The 20,915-nt window shown below is 39.7% G+C and overlaps 2 protein-coding genes across 2 annotated transcripts in view; both read left to right on the top strand.

The window, feature by feature from the left end:
* Positions 1 to 4,251, top strand: part of LMAN1L (lectin, mannose binding 1 like) — a 31,266-nt gene extending 27,015 nt beyond the window's left edge. Inside the window, exons 11-13 of the mRNA XM_053462595.1 lie at positions 98 to 245; positions 646 to 767; positions 3,788 to 4,251. Coding sequence (XP_053318570.1) covers positions 98 to 245; positions 646 to 767; positions 3,788 to 3,824 — 307 coding nt within the window. The 3' untranslated portion in view covers positions 3,825 to 4,251. The remainder of the gene's footprint in view (positions 1 to 97; positions 246 to 645; positions 768 to 3,787) is intronic.
* A 4,104-nt stretch (positions 4,252 to 8,355) lies between these two features.
* Positions 8,356 to 20,183, top strand: CPLX3 (complexin 3). The gene is made up of 3 exons (XM_053463130.1): positions 8,356 to 9,034; positions 19,080 to 19,167; positions 19,533 to 20,183. Exons 1-3 carry the CDS (start codon positions 8,871 to 8,873, stop codon positions 19,755 to 19,757), a joined length of 477 nt encoding a protein of 158 aa, XP_053319105.1. The 5' UTR covers positions 8,356 to 8,870; the 3' UTR covers positions 19,758 to 20,183.
* The last annotated feature ends 732 nt before the right edge of the window (positions 20,184 to 20,915 follow it).

Genomic DNA, 20,915 nt, shown 5'->3' with positions numbered 1-20,915 from the left:
AATCGTCGACGAAACAGGGAAACAAAAAATAGACTTCAAAGTCATTCGATTTCATGGGCAAGATGTTCAGCCAGTTTGTTCTACAAAATGTTCACAGGAAGGACGTTATTAAGGTGGCTACCAAAGTGAAACAGTCTTCTTCGCCAGGAAAAGTTAAGGACTCCACAAGTCCAACAAACTTTACCGTTGTCCATGAGGATTTCAGCAAGATTAAGAGAAGTCTGCAGAACCTGGTCAAAAATTCAGTGAGTACAGAGAATTATTATGACTTTTTAATACAAATGAAGAAGGAAGAACTCAAGATCTGCACCCAGCAGGTTGTCCGCATAGTACATGATGTCAAGCTTTTGATAAGAACCCCAGTGTTGTAACGACCCAGAGAATTTCTTTGCATCATACCTTGCTAAACCCATTTCAATGAATGTAGTTTATTTTAAATACTATCAAGATGTGTGAAAATAGTTGTGGCATGAGCCTCAGTTAATTGTATACAGATGATCCAGATCTTCTATGAAGTCATCTACAAGAAGGTTTGTTAATCCTTTTAACTAAAAGATTTATACTAATCATACCTAATCAGAAACACATTGCAGCATGCGTTGATGTTCAGATCTTTTAATAGAATTGTATGGCACTCTATTGCAGGCCAGCGCACAGAAGCCTCCGTGTCCCCCAATCCCTCTACAACCTTCCTGTTTGTCAGGTAGTATATTCCTGACCTTCCTGCTGCTTCAGACACTGTGCAGTATAGTATACATGATGCTCAGGTGAGTTCTATCACACACGGACAGCTATAAACAATGACAGATACTCCTTTAAGGCTCGAAACAATGGACATACAAGAAAGACGTCTTCCTATGTTCTTGTGCAATTTAAGGCATGTGTTCTTGACAGGTCCTCCATTTGTTTTGTTCTTATATCCTGCCCCTCTAGCACATAAGGGATTTGGTGAGAACGTGTAGTTCTTTAGCTGCTCTCTATGGCCCCGGACAATCTAAGGTTCCTGTTATGGGAACAAAGAAACCAATATAGGGTTATGCATAGTCCGTTTAATAATATGAGCCCTCCTGCTCTGTGCTCGTGGCCCTTTTGGATCTCTAATCCACATCTGCTCCAGCTGTGAGCCAGGATGTACAAAAACATTTTATGTCTCCATGGCCAGGGGTGGTGCGTTTTATTGGGCCAACATAGAGAAAGATGTGGTCCTCTGAAAATCAGATGTGATACGCAGTGAACCTGAGACTGGTTTGAGACTTTCGATACTGTGTGTCTTTTTTGGATTTCTGAACAATCTGTACCAAATGACAAGCAAGCGAATGTTCAGCAGGAACGCCTGCCAGAAATGACATTAATATATTCTGGTCACAGATGGTGTATATTTAAGGGTTCAATCTGGAGAGAGAAAATGTCCCCCTCCCTCACACCCAATTTACACATTTTCTCAGCAGCGCACCATTTGCATTAAACAGACTCCATGCGTTCGCAGTCTCTACTTTGTTAAGAAAGTATCTTTGTCTTATCTTTCATTATCGTTTATTAACAATTATGACTATTGATTAAAAAACCTTTATTATGTGTTTAAGGCTGCTGAATATACGTGTAGATGGGGTTTAAAATGATCATATCTTTATTTAAAAAATCCAGGCAAGATCATTAGTAAACCGCTGGCATTGCGTGTATGTATTGTGCCTAGTTTTGTTTCTGTAGATACAAAAATAAGAAATATCAAAAATAAGAAATGTGCCTTTTATATCAATTCTTAATTAAAAAAGAACATTAATATTCTGTTTGTAGGTGTATAAATTAGGATGGTGAATAATGTGGAACGTGAAAGTTCCTCTCTGAGTTGTGGATAAGAACGTCAGTGTATACTTGTGATATTATCAGCTTAATTTAGCATCTGCTAAAAATTCTAGGTGTCAGAAGTAAGTGTAATAACTCAGGTGTGAAATGTCACAAGCACATGGCTCGGGATAGATTATGGGAAGAACATGCTCTGGAGGATGGTGAGGTCAGGGAGAATTGGTTTCTGATGTTAACAGAACTAGAATGCCACAACACACTGACACACTTCCAAGACAAGCAACATGGCTTGGTGATGTAGGGAACTAAAACAAATTTTCCATTCAAAGTTCACCTTTGACTATGTAGTAGACTTGGGCACCAGGGGGCTCTTCATGTTCGCCTTCGGGGGAAAAAAATCTTCGTATTCCGCGAATATTCGCCCGTTCCTGTCTTCTCTTCGGGCGAATATTCGTGGACATTCTTCGTGTCTGGTTTTTCTTCGTTTTTCCGGTTAAGGGGTTAATACGGGGTTAACGTGTACCGCAGCAGCTCTGGCGCCAGGAGTTTAAATGTCTGTATGAGCAACTCAATTGGTCGTCAGCAGGGGGCTGATCTGCCAATGGTTGATGGCAGACGAGCCCCCTGCTGGCGACCAATAGGGTCGCTCGTACAGACTTTTAAAACCCCAATGCTGCAACTTACCCTGCAGATCCCACTGGCCTCCCTGTTCTATCAGTTAAATGTCCGTACGAACGACCAATAAAGTCGGTTGTACGGACATTTAACTGATAGAACAGGGAGACCAGTGGGATCTGCCGGGTAAGTTGCAGCATTGGGGTTAACTTTTTAACTTTCATTAGGGGTTAACTTTTAACTTTAGGCTCCTTAACCTTAAAGGGTTAAGGGGCCGTGCGAGTGAGCCTATTGGTCGCTTGCACGGTCCTTTAACCTACGGATTTCCGCTCCCGTTCGAGTGAGCCTATTGGTCACCTGCAGGGTCTTTCTCTGGCATCAACCAATTGGTTGAGAGGAGGTCCCTGTAGGCGACCAATAGGCTCATTCGCACTGCCCTGTAACCCCTGACGGCGAACCTGCGGATTTCCACTTCCGTGAACTGCCGCGATGCCGCTATGCCACGAAGACAAGGTAAGTTAGAAGGGGAAGGGACCGGGAGAGTCGTAGACGAAGACGAAGACGATCACGAAGACGATCACGAAGATCTTCGTGGTGCGTGTCTTCGGAACGAACACGAAAACACATTCTTCGTGTTTGTTTTCATGTTCGCCCGAAGACGAATGCACAAGTCTACTATGTAGAAAGCGCTTGTATGTCAAAAAGTTCTCTGCTACCTCATACATATCTCAAGACATCTGATGGTCAAAGAGATACACTTGTATGAGTTGTGGTTAAACTCATGGCTAGGGCAACACTCTAGACTTTTTCCAGGGCTTTGTGACTTACTTAGAGCTTTTTATGCAACTGGTACTTAAGAGAATGATATGCTTTATTAAACAATTTAATTCATGAACACTAAATCTGCTGTTTACCGACAGAATTGCACAGTATTGCACATATAAAGAGTCTGGAGAACATGAGGCGGTGGGGGGCTGTTCAATTTCAGTTAAAGGAAAGAAAAACGGACATTGACTATCCCTTTAATAATTATGTCCTTATACAATCAGCACATTTGTGGGTTTAATTGATTGTCGCTTTGGATCGGTCAGTACAATTAGAGTTGTCCTGTTATACTGGGCCAAATCTTCTCTCCTGTTGGACCAACCTCATGGGAGATGAACTTTAACAATTGTTTATTATACACATATTTATTTTATCTTCTTTCTTACATTTCCATCTTTAGCTATGGTGTGTAGTAGGGTAGATTATTATGTACACATACACACTCACTCACGTAAAGCCATTTATGTTTATCAAATCCCTTTAAAGTAAATAGGATTTCGTCAGTAAAATGGTTATCTGAAAAATTTCACTCTTTCTTCCTTAGAAGCAAAAGTGACTCCAGCTCTAAAAAATTATACTGAGTAAGAAGTGGATGTGCGAGTAAAATTGTTCTGGTGCAATGGAAGAGGAGAGCAGCATTACAACTATAGCTCAAGCAAAAAGAATGAAAATGTGATGTGTGCCATCTCAACGCAGTTTCCATAACATTACTTAATATAACACCCTTTTCTATTCTTTTGTATCATATAACGCCTACTGATTCATAAAATCTCTCCTGTGTGTATTTAGTACGCTGATCGTTTCCAGTGCATTAAGTGACACGGTCATTAATCATGTATAAGAAGATAAAGTCCTGGAAAATATGATACAGTTATTGTTTAATATAGCTTTGATAAATATATAGGTGTGTGTATAAAGATTCAGTTAATGCACTTAAGCATTTTTAACATATTGTTAACCATTTAGTAGTGTGCACCATTTAATAAAGAAAGATTTAATGTGTTGTAATTGTATTCTTTTTCTGCCTTGTAGTAATGGAGAAAGACAAAACATCATATGAACATGGTAATAAGACATTTAGAAACAAACTTTAAACAAAACCATTCCTGGCCTTGGGGTGTATTAAATATTTTATTTTGGCGTACGGCTCTATTTGAAATGTCGGAGCGCGTTTTTTTCCCCTGAGGCATATAGAGTTATATTGCTAATACAATACAAAGAGACAGTTGTTAATTCCGATAACACATAAGCAGAATTAAATATAGAACAGTGGATGAAACCATATTTTAATGAGGGGGGAGAAATGCAAGAACATAAGCCCTTTCTGCGATGATTCCCTGGGAAGGTATATGATGGGTTAGAACATCCACATGGGGGGGTGTTTGATTTGGGAAATGGTTTACTAATAGAACCTGCACTATATATACACTTTAGGGACAAAAGTATTGGGACACCTGACCATTACATCAACTGGGACTTTTATGACATCGCATTAATATGCAGTTGGTCCCCCTTTGCAGCTATAACAGCTTCCGTTCCTCTGGGAAGGCTTTCCAAAATATTTTGGAGAGTTTCTCTGGGAACTTTTGCCCATTCATCCAGTGGAGCATTTGTGAGGTCAGACACTGATGTTGGACGAGAAGGCCTGGCTCATACTTTTCATTCCAGTTCATCCCAAAGGTGTTCACTGCGGTTGAGGTTGTGGTAATTATTTTATGTTCTTGCATATGGTTGATTTGAACAAGTGAAACCATAAGATTTAAAGTGTAACATTTCACCCATTAGTGTGAGACTCCTAATACTCTGGCCACGCTGTCATAATTGGGAATGCAAGGCTGTGATTTTTCTTGGTTATTGTTATTTTGTTTCTCGATTCGCTGCTCTGTACCAAATTCCCATTGAATGGCGGCATTGTGAAAAAGCCACAGCCTTTACATTCAAACTCAAGGCATTGTCTACAGAACCCACATTTACTGTCAATATATCCTAAAGGTGTCTTTTTTGTTAAAGCGTGAATTTGCAGGAGAGTTAGAGTATCATCTCCCAACTTCATCAGTCTTTACTAGCTGCTGCTGCATGAAGTGGTGAGCTGACCCTGAATATTACATAGTTCATAGAATGAAGTTGGAGAGTTGAAACTGTAACTCTCCTGTAAACTCCCTCTAGTGAATAAAGTGGCCCTCGTTGTATCGTTGTGACAAGCTATGAAATGTTCCGTGCTGAGTAATTGATCCTGATTTGGAATGTCCATGACTCAACTCCTACTCATGTCAAACATACCTAACTATATTTCTAGAAACATCAATAAAACAAGAAAGGAAAACAAAGCATCAGAAGTTAATCAATAAACTGAGTTTTGTTGTCTACTCTCTAGTCATTCTCTATCTCTAGAGATATTAGACCGTCATTTATATAAACTTTCTATTCAAACAACCAGTTGGTCGTTGTGTTTGAGGAATCATTATAGCATATTATTGAAGCTTGGAGAAGCTCCTGTCGCTAGATAGTAGGCTTCCAGCTCGGCTGCCAGGCCTCGGGGACAAATACAAGCTCCTAGGACACAAATACTGCTTCTTGGTGCATGAAATGAACGCCTCTTCGATACGTCCTCATCAAAATAGAGTAGGAGTTGTTACAGGAATTTGTTGCAGCTACAGGATAGGAGTCAAACTGCATGTATTGATGCGATACATCATCTGCACTAAACCCAGGTACAATATGCAACAGTGGCTCACATAATGGGGGCCACAAAAACATGCAAAAATATAGAGCATCTCCTATAAATATCTATAGGAGGCCATGACTTACAGATGAAATATGTTCTAAGTAATTAAGTGAAATCAGATTTAGCTTTCTCTAAACGGCTAAAATAACGTTGAGCACCATTAGTCAGTTCTGGATGGAAACGTTTTAAAGAACGATCATTATGGAGTGTGTACGGTCCAGGGTTGCAGTAACGGTCTTGTTTCTCCTATGTAACTGCCGGTTAGAAGAAACCTGAAGGTGACAAGATGGACTTTCCTGCAAACTTATAACGTCTTCAATGACCAACCTTCACATGATGAGTGATGGATTTCACATTTACTGCATCTTCCCAATTGATATTTTCTCCTCCTCTTAAATTTTCCAAATTGGAGAAATTGAAAGGGATTCCACTTGTTGCACCAGAAATGTTCTTTTTTTATATACATAAAGCATAATCCTATGATAAATGCCAGTGGCTTGTGTAATTATAACGTCAACTGGGCAATTACCTTTATCACCGATAAGTACAAACATATATATATATATATATATATATATATATATATATATACACCCACACAGTATATACTGTATATATACAGTGTGTATACAGATTCGTAGGGGTCTGTTTTGTGGCACACAGCTAACAATCTATCTGCACTGACATGTTACTGCTACTGTGTGCGGCTGGCGAGAGACAGAACAGTCAGTGTCATGCTTGGATGGGTAACTTCACGCAGATGGGAATCTCCAGGCGCACACACTGAAAATAGCAGCATGGTCCTGACAGACAGAGCGACAAATTACTGTGTAACCATTTACACGCCACACTTACAAGTATGCATAATATATTCTATATCACACATACATTATACATATAGTATATTCATAAAGGGTATACACATGACAGTGCTGTTATAGTTCAAGGTCTATTGTAATCTTAAATACATATTCCTATATAATGGGGACAGTGAGCCGGTAACTTTCCAGCTGCTGTGTGACTATAATTCTCATGAGGATCATCCAGCTCCAATTCATTTTTAAGGATGATGAATAGCCGTTTTGGGATTTGTGCTTCCATAAAAGCCAGAGAGTTACCCCCCTGACTCGCTGCTGGGAAGTACTATACATATATATATATATATATATGCATATATTTATATATTTGTATATCTATATATATATATATATATATATATATATATATATATATATATATATATATATATATATATACATGGCTTAATATGATCTTCACTTGGCAAAATAGACCTATAAGAGTTAAACAGATTAATATCTCAGATGTTAAAATTGTCCTGACAGATTAGAAAAGATACAGAACTGCGTGACATTCAAAATCTTTATCAAGCTCTTTTTTCCTGAATTGAATATAATGCTGTTAACACTTCATATCTACTACTGCTGTATGTGTTTAGATGTAACATGCCACAGGCCTTTATATGTCATGGGAGTGTGAGCAGCGCATGTACTGCTCTGACAACCAAAGGTGAATTTATTCACAACAGTGATGGGGCAGGCCAAGGTCCAGTAGGCTCTTGTTTGTGTCCCTCACCTTAGTGAAAATAGTAAAGCATTTCTTAGTTAGGGGACTACTGCAGTTACCAAAATAAAAAGGATATTAATAAAAAGAAGTTAGATGAGAAGTCAGACTTATTACAATTTGGTCCGGGCACCAAGAACCTAAGGGTCCGCGTTCACCTTAATACATACATCTGTGACATATCTAAAGAAGGGCTGCTCTTTAATGTGCATGTAGGCATCCCTTATCTACCTTTGTTCAGAGTTATATATATATATATATATATAACACTTTAATTTCTGTTAATAATAACCTAATTATTCCCCACCACATGCTTTAATCTGCCAACCCAGTATTTTTTTTTTTTAGTAAAATCTAAAATATGCATTAAAGAGCGTGATTTTGGTAAATCTGAAGAATTTCTGAAAAATCCACTATGTTTTGACACACTTTGTGATCTGTAACATGCTATGGCGCACACTCTTGGAGGTGATAATTGTATTATCTTCCCAAGGTTCTTGATGTGTTTCACGCCTAGAACCCTACGGTGTCTCAGTATCGCAGGTGTGAGCGTAGGAGCTTCAGAGCATGATAACTGAACCTGACACTCATGGCATTAACCCCTTGGCTGACAGAAGTGAGAAGCCACCACTAATCCAACCTATGTGATGGGGCATGTGGCCTTTTGATGTTATCACTATAAACAAGTGGAGCTATATTTAGAACACCAGCAGACAGGGTATGGGAGGGAGAGAGAATTGGGGATTTGAAGGATTCACAGTTAATGGGAATAGATGTGTGTCTGTTGTTTCTTAAATGTGGGATCACCCAGCTGAGCTATGTGAACAGATTGGAAATGCTAAGTGCCTTTACTACAGCCAATGGCTTTCATGCTGTAAGCCAGACTCACCAGAAGGGACTGATTGGGATGTGAGCTTCTCTTTTAGCTGTGGCTTCTGTGTCTTTCCACCCCTCCTTCCTAGAAAAGTGTCTGAGAAGCCAAGGGGGCAGAGGGAGCTCTCCTGCACTGTGGTGCTGAATCAAAGAATAAACCAAGACGTCAGAATTCAAGACACCTTGGGATACTTTAATGAATCGAATGGGCTGTTGGAAGAACATGCCTGGAGGGATCCACTTCACTTTTTAATCTGGTGATCTGCGTGGCTTCATTGGAACAGAAACTGCTATGAAGAAATCGAATGAACAATAACTGTGTTGACAGCACAGTGCTGGTGAATTGGACAAGGTAATCAATCACTTTGAACCATCACACCATAACACAACCGATTTAACTCAGCACAGAGAACTCCCTGAAGCACAAACTTTGAGCAGCCATCAAACCATGGCATTTATGGTCAAAACTGTGGTGGGAGGTCAACTGAAGAACCTCACAGGAGGTCTGGGGGGCAGAGAAGAAAAGGGAGAAAGTGAGAAATCACCTGCTGAAGCCCAAGGGATGACCAGGGAAGAGTATGAAGAATACCAAAAGCAGCTCCTGGAAGAGAAGTAAGTGTATGATGAGCTTCTGTGAGTACAGACAACCTTTAACTCAACCCAGACCTCCCTTAGCCAGCTTTGTTTTGTCTGTATAATTATTAGGTATTTATGTCCCTTCCTTTTATAAACATCTCCTCTGCTGTCAGCTTCAGTCCTCCATGGAAACTGTGAGCACCTCTGATTCATTTAATGACATTTTGACTGCAGCCCTATCTGAATAGCAGCTGGTAATGAAGAAAGCATTAATTAATTGATTTCTGACTGCATCTAATATTACAACTAAGCCACTAACCGTACAAATGGTATAATTATTATTGGGGGTACCTTCAATCTAAAAAAATGTTTTACTTATCTCTAGCTGTAGCCTATAACATAAAACCTCTATAGCTAGCCCCAATTTGAAATAAAATGTTAGACTGTTATGCCTGCTGATGCAGAATGTGTTTTTTTATATCAGTGCAAATTGAGAGTCTGTGTGCTGGTGCCAGGGGAGGATGGCAACCTCTTGGGGGAAGCCCAACTGTCATAGAAATATAGCACCCCACAAACATTTGGCAGACGATAGGCTGGAAGGAAAACGCTAAAAATGTTTTAAAACCAACATTCCGTAAAAAAAACACACAGAGTGTGCATTGTGTCATGCCCAACACACAAACTCACACTAATTCCTCTCTATTTCATAATAGGAGAGCAGACAAGACCCAGTCATGGAGTAAATGCCAACCATAGTTATTGTTAATGTGGGCCACCCAGAGGATGTATGTGAAGCTGGAATTAAAGCACACAAAAGCTGGCTTCTTCAAACCAGAGCAGCACATAAATGTCCAGCTCTTAAATTTTACTTAGCCCCATCAGAGAGAAGATAGTGTGCTAAACAACTAAGTGCCATAGTATATTATAAGATTGCATTTACACTTTGTAATGAGTAAAGTAGTTGGGTCAACCTGTCATGTTCACAAGACAGCAAATCGTATGTATGATGTGCAGAAAGTCTAATATAACATATGGTGATTGTAGCGGTAAATAAGTAGCTCCATTCAGATCAGTGGGAGTGTAACGTGTAGAGCAGAAGGCTGATGGAATGGCGGGTCAGCTCACTAAAACCCTAAGCTGGTTTTAAAAATGTGAACAACTCCATTTGATGAGGTCTGCCGAGATCTCGGGGGTTAAGGTGAATGCGTACAGAATGCCAGCCAAGTTCAAAGCCAAAGTTTCCATTTCAGCCTCTTGGGATGGTGCTTGGCCTGCTGTTTGACTTGATGGAAATCAGCTAAGTAATGTGATGTTAAAGTAGAGCTCCCGCCATTTCTTTTCCATAACTAGAATCATATTAAAAGAAAGCATTTTCAAAAACATTTTTTAAGCAGTTCTATTTTTCCATAAAATAATGTTTTCTGACAGCTGCGTCGTAGCCATTTATATGTGTTCTAGCTTTGTTATCTGAGCTCAGTCTACTAGGCAAACATCACGATTCCTTATACTGATTGTCGTCAACAATACAAAGGCTCTCTATCAATCACCCAGATGAACACTTTCATACAGGTCTATGGAGGAACAGACTTCATTAACCATGCCATAAAGAATCAGCTCTGTGTGGTGTCTAAGAAGGGAAAGTCACCCAAAATGTCACATAACTGACAACAATGGCCGCCTCCAGGTCTACAAATAAAGGCTGTTCATTAAACCAAGATAAGATAAAGGCGCGTTTTTGTCCAGCATTCCTATATTATATTCATTTGTCTCTAACATATTACAGCAAAACAGAAGACAACATTTGACATCACATTTACAAACTGGATTTATATATTTATTTGGCTTGTTAAAAGTCACTTAGTAGATTCAGGAGAAATAAAAGGTGGTAATTACTTCAAATAAATATGCAGAATAAAGCAGGACAAACACTTCATTGCACATGCGTGTATTTGGCCGGACTCTCTTTGTGGCATTTGAATGAGCTTTACAGCCCGTGTACATGTAAGAAACTGTGCGTCGGTGGGTTTTATTCATTGATTAATTTAAGTTAAAGCTGACAACTGTAACACAGCAAATTCAATTTCCCAAATTACAAATGACCCTAATGAAGTCTACAGAAGAAGATTCTCGGTGATTATATAACGGCAGCCCTGGAGTACATTTACAACCCTGGGTTTAATGAATAAATCACACCGGTTGTGTGTCTGTGTATTGAATTACTATGTGCAGTGCAACTACAAATTACAGTATAAAAGAATGAGATTTAGATCTGTAAAAAAAAAACAAAAAAAACCCCATAGATTCCTTGAGATTTTGATTTATTTTTCCAAGTGGAATATTTTATGTTTTGCTCAGGGCGAGGATGTCATCGGTAGATTTCTTGTTATTCTGTGCATACCCTGGGTAATAAACCGATTGTTGATCACATGTTTTGCGATTGTGATTTAATAATTGTCTTTGAATGATATCACTAGGTATGTTTTTCGCACTGTGCACATCTTATGTGGCAGAAGCGTCACTGGATGACTGGTCAATAGGCAGAGGAGTTTAAAGCTGCTCTATCAGTTTATTGTTATGTGTGTATATATATTTATTGACTTATTTCTAATAGATCATCATCACAATATGAGAGTATAAGCAGGGGCGTGATAGGGCCGTTGTCGCTGGCCCCCATGGGCAAACGTATCATAAGCAGAAAGGCAACATAGGCACATGCTGCTGCGAAGAAAGTAACCTGGTAGCATGTGTATGGTTCAACATAACTATTAATTATTAATAAGTAACGTTCAGCAGCTCAGCTCTTACCTCCTCCCAGTGGTTTGTCAAATAACCCCAGGGAAGGACACAATTTCATTTACAGCTAAGGTATTGAAGGACGAAATGTAAAACACAAAATGCCGGGGGTAAAGTTGTAAAAAGCTGGATAGGACAAAACAGACAAATAACGGAAATCTAGAATACAACATGTTTGCTAATTTTGTTTCTTTTTTTTCATGATATGTGTAGCTGATAAAAGAATAAGAAAATAATACAATACTCCTTCAAAATAGCCATTCCGCTACAAGCAATGCTGGTATTAGACATACTCGTGCTCTAGTAATCTGTTATTCAATTCAAGTGGAAACTCTGAAATAGGAAAGGACTGGCGGGAGATCAAAATTGTTTACAAGTCTAGATGATGCACTTTTCTCTATGCAATAATGAAAGAATTAGCTATATAAATGCCTCATTTTGACAAAAAAGACAAGACAAATCCATTCCTGCTCTTCTTAATATCTAGTGACATTACTACCATACAATTATTAGGTAACCAGCATATGTGCCCATCGTTAAAATGATTCTTTCTTCTCTCTCCCTTTTCCTCCCTCTTTTTCATCTCTTGTCCTCTCTCTATGCTCCTCCTTCTGTCTTCTCTCTCTTCACTTTCTCTTTCCTCTATCTCTCACTCACAATCTCCAATTTCTTTCCTCCATCTCTAAGGCTTCTCTCACTTCCTCTCTTATATTTGTTCATCCCCTTCCTCTTTTTGTTCTCTCTTTCCTCTCCCATCTTCTCTCTCTCTTTCCTTCTTCTATCTTCCTCACAACCATGCCCAACAGATCTATCCCAACCCCGCATATAAAACCAGCGCCTCTCTCCTCACAGCACACAATGCTATTAACAGAGCCTGGGTGTGAATTCTCAGTAATACTGGACATCCTGCTACACAGCAAATATCCAATCATAGTGCGCTTTGCTTTCTGCTCCTCCCAGCGTGACTTACAATTCCCACTACAGATACATTACAATCTAGTTATGACATCACTGTTATGCAATACAGTTTTTGCAGTCTAGCTCTGACTACTGTATCACTACTGTAGAATAATAATAGTAATCTAGTTTTGATATTACTGCTTAAATGTTAATAGGATATCATGCTTACCAGGGTAATTAAATAATTAGCCAACATATTTATATAAACCTTTTTTTTAATTTCTCTATTTTAAAACAATAGTATTTTCATATTATTATCTAAAGGCATCTGTAGATTTGGTAGAATTGAATGTCCTACATGTAGCTCTGATCTACTATGCCTACACACTTGCTCTCAATCACCCAGCAGGCACCTAAAGAATGTTTAGGGAGTAAAGGACTACATAAGATAAGTAGGGCATGATTAGCATTGCCATGAAACCTCGAGTCCAGTGTGGTGTTAAGGGAACATATCACCTAAATATCATATCACAGTCTACAATGGAGACCTCCACGTCTATATGTATAGCTTACTACGGGAATGTGGCTGTCATTAAATACTATACTATACTAAATGTATTGCTTGAAGACAAATACGGCTTCTTTCGTAGGACTTCCTCTTTAAGATGGACGGATCCTTAGAAAAAACCTTACCAAGCCAGAAAAAAATGCCAATGAGGCTCTGGTGTATTTCAGTATTAAATTAATTTAAACTGCGCCTGACATCCTGAGAGAATGGTGCATATATATATATATGTATATATACTGTATGTATACGGTATATATCTACACCAGCTGTTACAGGATAATGCCCAATTCCCCAAAAGGCAAGGGTGATTCATTTTGGCAGCCATAATGGGAGTTAAACCCTGTCTAACACTCAATATGATCTATAGTATACAGTTAATATACCACACGCAGCAACATTTAGTGTACCTTAAAGCATGCCCTTACAAAAAAATTACTGCAGTTTTTCTGAAGTAATACTGCTATTTTTTGGACATGAAAAAACTGCAATACTGCACTTTTACTGCAGTATTACTGCACATTTACTGCAGTTTTACTGCATTTGTACTTCAATGTACTGCAGTTGTACTGCAGTTATTTTTGTACGGAAGTACAAATGCAATAAAGCTGCAGTACATTGAAGCACAACTGTAGGTTTGCAATATAAAAAAAAAAGTGCGGTAAATGTGCAGTAAAACTGCAGTTTAGTGAAGTACAAATGCAGTAAAACTGCAGTAAATGTGCAGTAATACTGCAGTAAAAGTGCAGTATTGCAGTTTTTTCATGTCCAAAAAATAGCACTATTACTTCAGAAAAACTGCAGTAATTTTTCGTAAGGGTGAGAGTAGAAGCAGAAGTGTGATGGGGCCCCCCATGTGCAAATCTATCAAAGGGAACATGGACACGTGCTGCAATATACTCTCATATTGCATACCACATATGCATAGATCAAATGTATCTATACATTTTATCTTATACCGCTATAATGGCCTAGAGCTGTAGCGTACAATCACACTTGTACAATCATACAGACCTACAAGTAAGTATTCAGAGTCACTGCTAGTACATGCACTGGATAAGAAGAGACACCCAAGGTCCCAAAAACATATATAACGTTCTTTTTTTTCCTATGTTGGCGAAATAAAAGGTATCAATTTCAACTAAAGACTACATTCACTGGCAAAGTAGGGGTTTAGCTTTCATCTGCTCCAAGGTGCAATCAGTCATCTGTGGAAGATAAATCCATTTTAAATGCTTGCGTTCTTCTTGGTCTGGATAAAGGAAATCTTATAAACTGTGTGATTCTGTAACAGGTTTAGCTGTACCCTCCTGTGAAAATCCTCTTGCAGAATCCAGTGTGAATCATCACTGCGTCGCGTACAGACCTGTCACATTCCCAAACGCTCAGCTAAGCTGCGGATGGAAATAAAGCAGACCTCTTCTGCAAAACCAACCAGAGATGGGTAGATAACTAAATAATCCACGACCTGAAACCACGTGAGAGGCCGACATTGTCGAAAAGAAATAGGGGATTTTGAGACAAATGATGCAACATGTGATGTATTTCAGGACAATTAGAGTGCATTAACTGGGATATGGCCAGATATCTGTTACCATAATTAAGTTTCATGTTTTCATAGACCCGCAGCACTGATATCTGGCTTTCTGTAATATACAGAAGCAGAATAATATTATAAGGCACAATTTGTCCCGTCTACCCTTGCATTTTAATGATGGGTACATTACAAATACATAGGTCAATGAGTGCGAAAAAAGACAGACACTGTAACATTGTATTGCATAGTGATTGTATTATATTACACATCCATATCCGCTAAAGGAACAGTTCATGGTGTTATGTTCATCCTATCCGAGTTTTTGTGCTTTATTTTATTGCTCAATCCCAATTAAGACAGGCAAACACCAGCATGACAGAGGCTAAGACTGATTAATTCTGATTACTGTACATTTCCATTTTATTGTCTTGAGTCATAAATGTCCCTAAACATAATCCTCCCATCTGTCGCGTCAGCCCGGGAACAGTGCATGTACTGCAGTGACTGACGGATTAGGTGCGTGGGATGGACAGGGGGATCGCAAGTGTTTACTACACCTTGACCATGGAGAGGAGGCACAAATGTGTCTTCCCAGACAGAGTGATAGGAACGGCAATACTCATCAACACAACAAAATGGGAAAATCATGCAAAAAATCATAACGTGAACATTTACTAATAATGAATAATATGCATAACGCAGGGGTCTCTGTTTAATGGATGGAAAAGGGATGCCTGTGTCTCTATGACTGGGGTTCTGGTTGTCCTAAGAGTTGGGCTCTTTACTTGGTGAATGAGGAGTCTATAAAACCTGCTGCAGTATAGTAAAGCATAGCATAGTTGAACCCTGATCATGTGTAGGTTATACATATTAATTCCCATTACAGTGTTACTAAAAAAACAGAGAGCTTGCAGGGATTTAACACCAAAAGGGACTAGAGGAATAACACCAATGCCAAGTGCCAACACAACTAATGATAACATACAAAAGATTTAAATAGTAAGCTCGTTTGAGCAGGGTCCTCCTTACCCCTTGTTTCTGTAAATCTGCTTGTTATAAATGATTTGTCATGTTCTGTTTACCCATTGTACAGCGCTGCGGAATATGACGGCGCTATATATAACAAAAGAACTTTTCTAGTACTCTGCTACTAGAAAAGTCAGAAAACACCCGATTCTTCAGTGCTGGACTACTTTAATCATCTTTGGTTAGTCAACCCATACATTCTGAGCCTTTTCATAGGGTACAATATGGTATTTCCATCCACTGGCACTAAGTATAATAAAACATTGAATCCATTTTAATTCAGTATGGGGTTAGTGATTGTTATTTCTATACAGTGAAGGCAGATTAAAAGGTAACGTGAAAAAGTAAGATGGGACCAGAATGGCTGAAAGATGGGAAGTAATTGGAAATTGTGCATATAATAATAGAATAAAAAGATGAAGCCTTAAACACATGAATGATTTACAGATGACTCAGAAGTGTTTTCAGGAGGATTGGAAGTGAATAAGACAGAGGATAGAGATGGACATAGAAATTTATTTTATTATACATCACACTTAAATGTTAAAATCTTGCTGAATTTGAATTGCCAGCAATTACTTGTGATTGCAGAATTCCTTTTATATAAGGTTGCAGAATGTGTCGGTACCAAATAAATAATAATAGGAATGAAGACGCACACATATGGCAAGCCATCAACCTGACAGCGCAATAAATAAGCTAAAAATAAATTATTAAAATCCCCTTTACCCAGTGCGTAATCCTTCTCTTAACATTATTGCTTTTAGTTCTACTGACTCCTAAGGAGCTTTTCCAATCACGCCTCTGCACACATGGTGTATTAAATAAGTAGTGGGAGAAAGACCGGGATTAAACAATATATTGTTGGGCGCATTAGAATAATTTCAACTAGGGGCATTTCTAAACATTAACTATTTAGTATGGGTTCATCAGGATTGGTCAGTCTCTCTTAAAGGTTCTTAGTTCAAAATATTTCACTCCAGAAGGTGGGTGATGTTTTCATAAAAAGAGAATAAACTACAAAAAATTGTTGTTTTGAAAAAAAAAATACTGCTTAAACCTGTTCCAAACTGCATGGTAACCGATCATGGGAACAGGCCACATTGTACTGTAATATCAGCCCTTTGGCTTATTGCCCAGGCTTATGTTAAGAAGATACTACTTACAAGATGCCATACACAGAGCCGGCCTTAGGTGTTCTGGCGCCCTGTGCGGACTACTCGTCTGGCGCCCCCCCATCCCAAAAAAAGAAAGGAAGCATTTACCTGGCCGAAACCGAATATGACCCCCCCCACACCATAACACATAACAAAACAATGAAATAACAATATTTATATATATGATTAACAGCAATCACATTCTTATCATGCCCGCAGATTCCAGGATGTACTCGTAGACTACTTGGCATGATAGGAGTATGATTGCCCTATGTACCCCGTCTCACTCCATTCTCCCTATCTACCCCCTCCTAACTATCTACCCTCTCCCTCTTTGAAGTTCACTTACCTTTCAGAAGTCCTGCGGTGAGGGTGCAAGGCCTCTGCCTCCCAGCTCTGCCACTGTATGGAACAGTATAGAGTGATGGGAGTTATGATGTACTTTAGAGCATAATTATATAATGAAAAATACATTGGAAATGGTACAGCATAACACCCATCACTCTCACACCCTTACCAATCCACACACATACCAATCCGCACATACCAATCCACAAACACATACCAATCCACAGATATACACCAATCCACACATATATCAATCCACACACATACTAATCCACACACATACACCAATCCACACATATACACCAATCCACTCCACACATATACACCAATCCACACATATACACCAATCCACATATATACACCAATCCACATATATACACCAATCCACACACATATACACCAATCCACACATATACCAATCCACACATATACACCAATCCACACACATATACACCAATCCACACATATACCAATCCACACATATACACCAATCCACACATATACCAATCCACACATATACCAATCCACACATATACCAATCCACACATATACACCAATCCACACGCATACCAATCCACACACGTATACACCAATCCACACATATACACCAATCCACACATATATACCAATCCACACACGTATACACCAATCCACACGCATACCAATCCACACATATACACCAATCCACACATATACACCAATCCACACACATACACCAAACCACACATATACACCAAACCACACATATACACCAAACCACACATATACACCAATCCACACATATACACCAAACCACACATATATACTTATCCACACATATACCAAACCACACATATACCAAACCACACATATACCAAACCACACATATATACCAAACCACACATATATACCAAACCACACATATATATACTAACCCACACATATACACCAATCCACTCTCACTATCACTCTATGCTTTCCTACCTTTCCTCTTTCAGTTTCTTTGCTTCCTCTTCGCTCTTCTTCTTAGTTCTTCTGTCTTCTCTTCTTCCGGGTCAGAGGGCACGGCAAACCCCGGCGCACAGCAGCTGTTGCCGCGGGGATCACAAGGGAGCGGTATCGGAGGTCTGTTAAAGACCTCCGATACCGCTCCCTTGCGAGCCTGCTCCTCCAGCGGCGGACATTACTGTCCGTCTCTGGAGGGGTGCCGGGTGCCCCCATACTGGCGGCAGCGGACCCCGCGGCGGCGCCCCCTGGAGTGTGGCGCCCTGTGCGGTCGCACAGGTCGCACACCCCAAAGGCCGGCCCTGGCCATACATCTCCATAAGGAAGGTCTGTTCAATAAATCAGGAGTTTGCAACTTTATTCTGCAAGAAGGGGTGAGCGGGCCCTGCAAGATGCATTATGCAGTAGGTTATGAGAGTTTAAGAAATCTCCATGATTAACAAAAAATGATACTGGGCCAAAGCAAACCTGTAACCATTTGTTTTAGTGAATGGACCACAGGGCTATTGTCATTGTGCACCAAGTCCACAATATAGACAACCCACCGTAATTTGTGGCACATATGATTAAAATAATTACAAATTGCTTACCAACGTAGCACAAAGAAAAAAAAACATCCTTGACCTTTATCTTTGTAAAGCTTGTTATATCCAACATTCCCACTTAGCTACATATTCTACATATTAGGCTGAGGAAAGGGACATGATGTTGGCAGATGGGAAATGTACTATAATGAAAATGTTGCGTTCTCTCACTGTCTTCCCCATCTAGGATGGAAAGGGATGCTTTGTACACACAGCGGAAAGCCGAGAGAGCCACACTCCGAACCCACTTCAGAGACAAATATCGCTTAGCCAAGGTAAATATATAAACAGAGGCTTTAGTAACAAAAGGTGAACTCAAGGGCTGGCTGAGATGGTCTGTACAGTATTGTAGACCATGAAAGGGATGCACCTGCATTTCTGAAACGCAGCTAAGCAGTTCTTATCAACACATATACCAATAGAGAATGAGGCTTATACATTATGTGAGGTCCAACTGGCACAGTGTTCTTCCAGCCTAAGGGATTAATACATGGGCCAAAAGGCCAGCCTTGGCAAACTCTATGTAAATACATAATGTAAGCCCTAGCCAGGTCTCAATACATCACAGTTCCAACAAACATTGGGAACAGGGTGATTCACAATTTTCATAATTACCTCATTTGTGTAACCCTTTCCTCAGAATGACATTGATGATGCACAGATCCAGTTGGCTGGAGGAGATGTGGAGCTGCCAAAAGAGTTGGCCAAGATGATTGAAGAGGACACTGAGGAGGAAGAAGGAAAGTCTTCTGTCATCGGACAACTGAGCAGCATTCAGAATCTTGATCTGGACTCGATTAAAGGAAAAGCTCAGTCTACATTAGATGACCTCAAGCAGTCAGCAGAGAAGTGTGTACTCATGTGACTTTATCCCACACCCTTCTGATGGCCCAAAGCAGCTGCCAGGAATCACTTGCAGCATCCATTATCAAGATATAATAGAATTTTCACATATAACAAGCCTAATCTTGGTGATAACTTTGTGTTCTGCAAGGTCAACTCAGGCAGTAGCACGAGAGAGATACCATATGTGACGTGGTCACACAACACACACTATAGTGTTTATGCCACAGATCACACTTCTCTCTAAATAACCAGCCCTAAATTACAAGCAAATCCTATGGCACAAAGAGTCCATTACTCTAGTCATTAGGAACGTCACTAGCCAAGAGCTTCCATTTGACTCCTTCATTGAGAAACCAGTGATATCTATTCTAATTATTACTAATATACTATTTGACTTGTACCTTCAGTGCAGCCTGGGATAATGCCAATTATTGTACCGGCAACTGAAGGGATAGCACAGTTCACTAAAAAAAAGGCAAAAAGATTTACTGCACTTATCATTTATTGTATATAAGACTTGTGCACATGGACACATTTTTTGTTTTGTTTTTGGTCCATTCCTTTCCATCTGTTTTGGTTTGGACAAAATTAGGTGGGCTCTGCCACTTCTTTTCTTGTTTTTTTGTCCCCTTCTCCCTAATATCAGCTCCGTTACCCACATACTTCTGCAAAGTGATGGAGCCTCCTCGCACACCCTCTCCCAGAATTGGAGGAACGAGGGAGAGGCTGTCCCCGTGGTGTGTGCTGTGCCCTTTGCAGAAGCCAGAATATTGCAGATAGATTTGCGGAGAAAGAGAGGTGCAGAAGTGCTTCTCTTTCTCCATGAATCCATACGCATTATTTTGGCCTCTTGGAGTACTCCCTTTAAGGGCACAGCACGCACCACGGGGACAGCCTCTCTCCCGTTCCTTTAATTGGGGCTCCATCCTTTTGCGTAAGTACTTGGGTAACGTAGCTGATATTGGGGAGACGCAGATGAAGAAAAAAAGTCAGAAGAACGGCAATAGGCAAGTTCCAAACTTCTCTGTTTGGTTCCAAAGTTGCCAGGCAACATGTCTGTGATAAAAGGTGATCATCGTGAATTTAACATGCTGCTGTGTCACAGTCAATAAAGATATATTTCTCTCCTTAAACCAACACATGTGAAAAAGGGAGCTATAATAGATGATAAATCTCC

This window comes from Spea bombifrons, chromosome 4, assembly GCF_027358695.1.
Source record: "Spea bombifrons isolate aSpeBom1 chromosome 4, aSpeBom1.2.pri, whole genome shotgun sequence".
NCBI classification, from domain to species: domain Eukaryota; kingdom Metazoa; phylum Chordata; class Amphibia; order Anura; family Pelobatidae; genus Spea; species Spea bombifrons.
This window is presented reverse-complemented; position numbering and strand designations above follow the sequence as displayed.